Source organism: Capra hircus, chromosome 19, assembly GCF_001704415.2.
Source record: "Capra hircus breed San Clemente chromosome 19, ASM170441v1, whole genome shotgun sequence".
In the NCBI taxonomy this organism is placed as follows: Eukaryota; Metazoa; Chordata; class Mammalia; order Artiodactyla; family Bovidae; genus Capra; species Capra hircus.
The window spans coordinates 4484349-4492246 of record NC_030826.1 but is presented as its reverse complement, the minus strand read 5'-3'; the positions used below and the strand labels follow the sequence as shown (position 1 = coordinate 4492246).

General features: G+C 39.3%; 1 protein-coding gene across 1 annotated transcript; it reads right to left on the bottom strand.

Annotated features, from left to right (window-relative positions):
• Nucleotides 1383-1688, bottom strand: LOC106503179 (peptidyl-prolyl cis-trans isomerase A-like). Its single transcript, XM_013971767.1, has one exon. The coding sequence runs from the start codon at nucleotides 1686-1688 to the stop codon at nucleotides 1383-1385; it is 306 nt and encodes a 101-aa protein (XP_013827221.1).

Sequence of the window (7898 nt, the reverse complement as noted above, 5' to 3'; positions counted from 1 at the left end):
TACATCTTGCTGTCAAGATCTGCCAGCTTTGTATAATGAATTGCAGAGTTATATCTTTTTTATTTGCACTACAATAGTTTAGGTGGCATTTGCATTTTCTGCTAATTAAAATTTTGCAAGGAATAACTTATTTCAATATTTGGAACTAGAATTGGCTTTTGATTATATTTCTCAATTCCTTCTTCATTCATTATTTTATTTTCTGATCCTTCTTGGTACAATTTTGGTCATTTTTGCTTGCTTAGAAAATACCCATTTTACTGTAATTTTCAAATATAAGCACAGAATTATAGACTATTCAACCACTTAAAATATCCTCTGCATTGATGGTAACATTCCTTTCTATACTACTTTTGGGGATTATATTCTCTTTATAGCATATATCTTTATTATTTCTTGATGTTACTTTTTTATATAAATTACTATGCTGAATGTTTGGTTTATTTTCATCTCTTATTTAATGATGACATCAATTATAGTACAAAATTTCATCAAATTAATTAGTCCATATCCCATAAATTTTACCATAAACTATTCTCTTCACTGTTGCTATGCATATTGTCTTATAAAATCAGCTTTATTTTCTTCTCTTGTCCAATTGTTATTTCAGAAAGTCTTTTCTATTTTTAAATGATTTTTTGGTTGGCAATTTCGTTTTTATTTCAGGCTTATTGCATTATTTATATGGTCTTTTTATGTCTTTTTTTTGCTGTGAAATATTTTAAAGTTTCTTTACCTTGTTCTGTTAATATTATGTGCTGATTTTAATGTGTTCTAGGGCAATTTGAAGCATATGTTATTCCTATTTGCAGGGTACAGAGATATATATCCTTCTAATAACTTTTGTCTCTAATCCCAAAGGTGACCCCTTGCAATCCATGCTCCATGCTGCTGTTGGGGAGGATTGAGGAGGAAGGTTCACAAAAGGAACTGGGTTGGGCTATAATTAGGCACAGGGATAAGCATCAAATGTCTGTGGGTAACTGAGACACTGTGTGAGAATTGCCTCAATATATCTCATTTTGTTTCCTTTTACATGCCTTAGCATTCTGCATTTTTTTGATTATGTCCTGAATTCTCTAGATCATAGACTATTTTACATATTAAAAAACAGTGTGCACTAGTTAAACAGTCAGAATCACAGTCCTTGCTCTTCTCATTTTTTGTTGCTGTTGTTTGGTTTTTATTTCATAATCATAAAGTTAACTTTGCAATCCAGTTAAACTTGGAGGGGCATAAGGAAAACAAGGAACCCAAAGAACTGCAGTGAGAGCACAAAGATTATAGGCTATTTCAAGCAGATGGGGGTGAAAGGGTGCTCTCTTCAGCTACAGAAAGAGTGGTCTAGTGGTAAAGTTAAACACAGGTCAAATTTATGAGATCTATCCACAGTCAGTAATGGTGATCTTGCTGATCTTGCCATTCCAGGATCCAAGGCACTCCATGTCTTCTACAATATTCATGCCCTCTTTCACCTTGCCAAGGACCACATGCTTGCCATCCAAGCAATCAGTCTTGACAGTGCAGATGAAAAACTGGGAATCATTTGTGTTGGGGCCAACGTTTGCCATGGACAAGATGCCAGGACCCATATGCTTAAGGTTGAAATGCTCATCATCAAAATTCTCCCCATAGATGGACTTGCCACCAGTGCCTTTATGGCATATGAAGTCACCACCCTGGCACATAAATCCCAGAATTATTCTGTGAAAGCAGGACTGGCATGTAATAAATCATCAATAAATACTTTTTGAATAAACAAGTTTGGAGGGTACTTAGTTTTTACAAATAAAATTTAAAGTTCAAGTGAAAGGTTCTACATTGTAAGGCTCATAAATGGAAAGACTTGAATTTGAACCAAGATCTTCTGATACTGAATGAGATTTTTTCCACTGAAGTGCTTCTCAAAATTTTGCAAATTCCTTTTGCAGCCAAACAAGGACAGGCATAGTTAAGGTAAAATTCTGCAAAATTTAATGGATTTGGGGTTTTTCCAGTTTTTCATTTGGCATCTATCTCACACACATTAAGTTTCTGTAAAATAATTCTCTCTCTATATATGTATATACCTAGATGAAATCTGAACAGTAATTATCTCAGTATTTTAAAACACAGCAAAGGATTGACAAAGAATTACTGAATGGGATGAGAAATATATGCAGTTTTCTGTGTGCATGCTAAGTTGCTTCAGTTGTGTCAGACTCTTTGTGACCTTATGGACTGTAGCCCACCTGGGGTCCTCTGTCCATGGGATTCTCTAGGCAAGAATACTGGAGTGGGTTGCTATGCCCTCCTCCGGAGGATCTTCCTGACCCAAGAATTGAACCTCTGTCTCTTATGTCTCCTGCATTGGCACGTGGGTTCTTTACCACTAGTGCCACCTGGGAAGCCCTATTCACATTTATATAAGAAACAACCAAAAATATTATAATTATTGGTTCTAGGATGAACTTTTATTCTGTTCTTACGTAGGAACTGGTTGAACCAAAAGTAGGAAACAGCAAAGAGCAATGTCTCTCTTGGTTCTATTTGGATAGCATTAAAAAAATTATTTTCATTTACATTTTCCATTGATTCATTTCTGCATTCTGTGCTATGTATACCCTATACTTGTTTTTTATGACTTCTTTTTTTAAAGAGTTCTGACTCCAAAATCACTGCAGATGGTGACTGCAGCCATGAAATTAAAAGACGCTTACTCCTTGGAAGAAAAGTTATGACCAACCTAGATAGCATATTCAAAAGCAGAGACATTACTTTGCCAACTAAGGTCCATCTAGTCAAGGCTATAGTTTTTCCTGCGGTCATGTATGGATGTGAGAGTTGGACTGTGAAGCAGGCTGAGCACCAAAGAATTGATGCTTTTGAACTGTGGTGTTGGAGAAGACTCTTGAGAGTCCCTTGGACTGCAAGGAGATCCAACCAGTCCATTCTGAAGATCAGCCCTGGGTTTTCTTTGGAAGGAATGATGCTGAAGCTGAAACTCTAGTACTTTGGCCACCTCATGCGAAGAGTTGACTCATTAGAAAAGACCCTGATGCTGGGAGGGATTGGGGGCAGGAGGAGAAGGGGACGACAGAGGATGAGATGGCTGGATGGCATCACTGACTCAATGAATGTGAGTCTGGGTGAACTCCAGGAGTTGGTAATGAACAGGGAGGCCTGGTGTGCTGCGATTCATGGGGTCGCAAAGAGTCAGACACGACTGAGCGACTGAACTGAACTGAACTGACTACTAAAACTAGAGAATTTTCAATATTTTTTTCTCAGTATGTAATAGCTGAATGTTCAGACTTTAGAGACACATCATTGATTATATCCCTGGATATAACTATCTCTAGTCTTATTTACAAAGAAGTTGAGGAGGTTTTCTCTTCTCTCACATACATAGCTCACGTGCGCATGTGCACACACACACACACACACACACACACGCTTCTAGAAGCTCTGTGTGCAGAAGCAGAATGCTTACTCACTGCCGCATATTTCTGGAGGTCCAACCACAATGTCTGACGCCAAGCCAGCACTCAACATCTGTCCAAGGTCTATTTTGTGCTCTCTCTGTTTCTCCATCTGAACCTGTGATCTGGGTTAGAGCAGTATTTGGCAATGAAAGTCAAGAGTTTTTGGATTCTACAGGGTATAATCACCCCAATGCCAAAACCAGACAAATGTGTCACACCAAAAAGGAAAATTACAGGCCAATATCATTGATGAACAGAAATGTAAAAATCCTCAACAAAATACTAACTCACAGAATCCAACAACACATTAAAAAGATCATATACTGTGATTAAGTGGGGTTTATTCCAGAGATGCAGGATTCTTCAATGCAAATCAATGTGATAGACCATATTATTAATAACAAATTGAAAGATAAAAAGGATATGACAAGCTCTATAGATGCAGAAAAAGCTTTCAACAAAATTCAGCACTGTCAACTACAAACTAGCATTTACTAAGGACATTGCTAACAACTGAAAAACAAAGGCATTTGCCATCCGCCTCTATGGAGACTGAACCCCATGCTGCTAGAGCTGTTGACCTTCAGCAACCCCTGAGGGAGTTCAGGGTGGAGTGAGGCACTCTGCTCCAGGGAGTCTGGTGGGACAGGTCTTTAGATAGTTGGATGCTTTTAGGAACAGATTTTATGATCTCAATCCTTGCACCTCCTCATATCTAGAGAAGCACGAAATCCCTTCCTGGTGACATGAGTGTTTCATGGCATTGAACTCCCCCTTCACCAAAACCTTATATATACTGACTTTCCCCCACTGCCACTTTGGAGCAGACTGTCAGAGCTATCGGAGATGCTGCCTCCCAGGCTGCAGTCCTCATTTTGCCCCAAATAAAACTTAACTCACAACTTTCAAGTTGCACATCTTGTTTTTTTAGTTGACAGCACCCATTTTTGATAAACACTCTTCAGAAAGTGGTCATTGAAGGCATCTACCTCAACATAATAAAGGCCATAAATGACCAACCCACTGCAAACATTATTCTCAATGGTGAAAAACTGAAAGTATTTTCTCTAGATCAGGAATAAGATGAGTGCCCACTTTCACCACTATTATTCAGTATAGTTTTGGAAATCCTCACCACAGCAATCAGAGAAGAAAAGCTTTATCTGCCCTGTCACTTTAAATAAAAATCTTTGCTGCACAAAGCTCTGAGTGACTGAGACTGTGTCTTTGGTCCCAGAAATTAAGCCTTCTCCTTTGGAGACCACGGACTTGTCACCGAACACTGTTCACCATTCACCATAAGCTATCAATATTTTCCCAATGAGTAAAATACTCAGTACACACACTGGGATGATATCACAAACTTAGTATGACTTAAATAGTTCTCCAACCCATGTTTTCTGACATCAAATCTAAAGTTTACGCCATTATGCCACCTAATTCTCTGGATAAAAGGTTTCAAAACACTTGGCTTCCAAACACCATGGTATTTGTTTGCCTCTTTGGTTTGTCAGAGTTGTACCACTTTATCTGAACTAAACGAGGATACAGAAGTGTCTCTGTTCCTGTGCTTAACTGTTCTCATAATGGCTCTTGAAATTGCTTCAGGAGTGTCTGCTTTGCTTTCTACCTTTCACCTTTAATCTTCCTAGTTACGTTGGGCTGGTTAACCACCATCCAAAGTAGACCTTTTTTTCAGGTGACTATAAATTGGGAAATTCTTCCTAATCCAATCACTTGTGCCAAAGGCATAAGTATTACTTTAGTTTAAAGCATATGATTTGCCTGCCACAGGATACTTTTTGGGTATTAGTCTCTTAGTAATATTTTTTGAAGCTTCTCATCCATTGCATCCCACCTGCTCCCTGCAGGTCATACAGCTCCCTTCTTTGTGATTATATAACTCAGAGGATGCTCTATCCTACCATTGTAAAATGTTCTTGTTTGGCCACTTGAAGTCATGTCCAATTATTCCATCCAGAAGCAATGACATAGTCTTCCTTAAAAACTTTTTTCCAAGGTCAGAGTACACAATATCTCCTGGTTCTGTCATAATGCCATCTTAATATCTACCCTTATGTATTAAATGGCAAACCATCACTACCAATTTCTGATTGTGGAGAAAAATTTGCAATAGTAAGCAAAGCTTCCCTTTCACTTTTCGCTTTCATGCATTGGAGAAGGAAATGGCAACCCACTCCAGTGTTCTTACCTGGAGACCCCCAGGGATGGTGGAGCCTGGTGGGCTGCTGTCTATGGGATCGCACAGAGCTGGACATGACTGAAGTGACTTAGCAGCAGCAGCAAGCTAAGCAAAAAAATGCAATTAGAATTCTTCTATGGAACAAAGGTCTATTAAAAATGACAAAATAAAGCACTAGCTTTAAATATCTCAAATTTAAATACTCTGACAGTGAACAAGAAAAGGAAATTTAAAACATAGCTTTTAATTCTGTAAAGAATTAGAGTCACAATAGTTTCTGGAATAAAGTAGATGTTCAATAAATGTGCTGAAAAAATGTATGAGTAAATGGTTAGTGCATACAGCTTACCTCCTTGTTCATTGATTCAGAAATGCCTTTAGCCATCCTAGAAAATGGATTGTTTTCCTACCAATCAATCCTAACCTTTTCTGAGTGATCTGAGCGCTAGTTAGTTTTCTATTTATCTTTGCTGTTGCTCTCAAGCTAGACTTCAGCAATATGCGAACCTGGAACTTCCAGATGTACAAGCTGGATTTAGAAAAGACACAGGAACCTGAGATCAAATTGCCAATATCTGTTGGATCATAGAGAATGTACCAGAATTTCAGAAAAACATATGCATCTGCTTCATTGACTATGCTAAAGCCTTTGACTGTGTGGATCACAACAAACCGTGGAAAGTTCTTAAAAAGATGGAAATACCAGACTGCCTTACCAGTCTCCTGAGAAACCTGTATGCAGGTCAAGAAACAACAGTTATAATCAGACATGGAACATCAGACTGGTTCAAAATTGGGAAAGGAGTACCTCAAGGTTGTATATTGTCACCCAGTTTATTTAACTTGCATGCAGAGTGCATCATGTGAAATGCCAGGCTGGATGAATCCCAAGCTGGAATCAAGATTGTGGGGAGAAATATCAACAACCTCAAATATGCAGATGACACCACTCTAATGGCCAAAAGTGAAGAGGAACTAAAAAGCCTTAGGATAAGGGTGAAAGAGGAGAGTGAAAAAGCTGGCTTAAAACTCAACATTGAAAAAATGAAGATCATGGCATCTGGTCCCATCATTTCGTGGCAAATATATGGAGAAAAAGTGGAAACAGCGACAGGTTTTCTTCAGCTCCAAAATCACTGCAGACAGTGATTGCAGCCACAAAATTAAAGACACTCCTTGGAAGGAAAGCTATGACAAACCTAGGCAGTGTATCAAAAAACAGAGACCTCATTTTGCCGACAAAGGTCTGTATAGTCAAAGCTTTGGTTTTTTCAGTAGTCATGCACAGGTGTGAGATTTGAACCATAAAGAAAGCAGACATTTTCAAACTGTGGGGCTGGAGAAGACTCTTGGGAGTCCCTTGGACTGCAAAGAGATCAAACCAGTCAATCCTAAAGGAAATCAATCCTGAGTATTCATTGGAAGGATTGATGCTGAAGCTGAAACTCCAACACTTTGGCCTCCTGATATGAAGAGTTGACTAATTGGAAGTGAAGTGAAGTCGCTCAGTCGTGTCCAACTCTTTGTGACCCCGTGGACTGTAGCCCACCAAGCTCCTCCGTCCATGGGACTCTACAGGGAAGAATACTGGAGTGGGTTGCCATTTCCTTCTCCAGGGGATCTTCCCGACCCAGGGATCGAACCCAGGTCTCCCACATTGCAGGCAGACGCTTTAACCTCTGCACCACCAGGGAAGCCTTGGAAAAGACCCTCATATTGGGAAAGACTGAGTGCAGAAGGACAAGAGGGTGACAGAGGATGAGACGGTGGGATGGCATCATCAATACAATGGATATGAGTGTGAGCAAACTCTGGGAGATAATGAAGGGCAGGGAAGACTGGCATGGTGCTGTCCATGGGATCACAAAGAGTCAGATACTACTGAGTGACTGAACATCAGTTTTATAGAAAGTTTCCTAGGCTCTCAAAACACTGTTCCAGCTCCATAGGGGCATAAAAATCCTATCTCTCCATTGGAATTAAGGTCTATTTCCATTGCAATGAAACCTTTATACTGTCACTTTCTGGATACCTTGTTAGGATGCCTCTTTGGGGGCGTTAAAACCTCTAAAAAAGCAAGGTCTAGGGCCATGGGTTTGGGGAGCAAAATATTTTAAAATCAGTCAGTAGATACACATAATTTGACACATTTCCACATTCACCACCCACTTGCTCACCTTGTGCTCTCTTCCTAGGCAGCTCCCATTTGGAGTTTCTACCAGAGTGTTCTC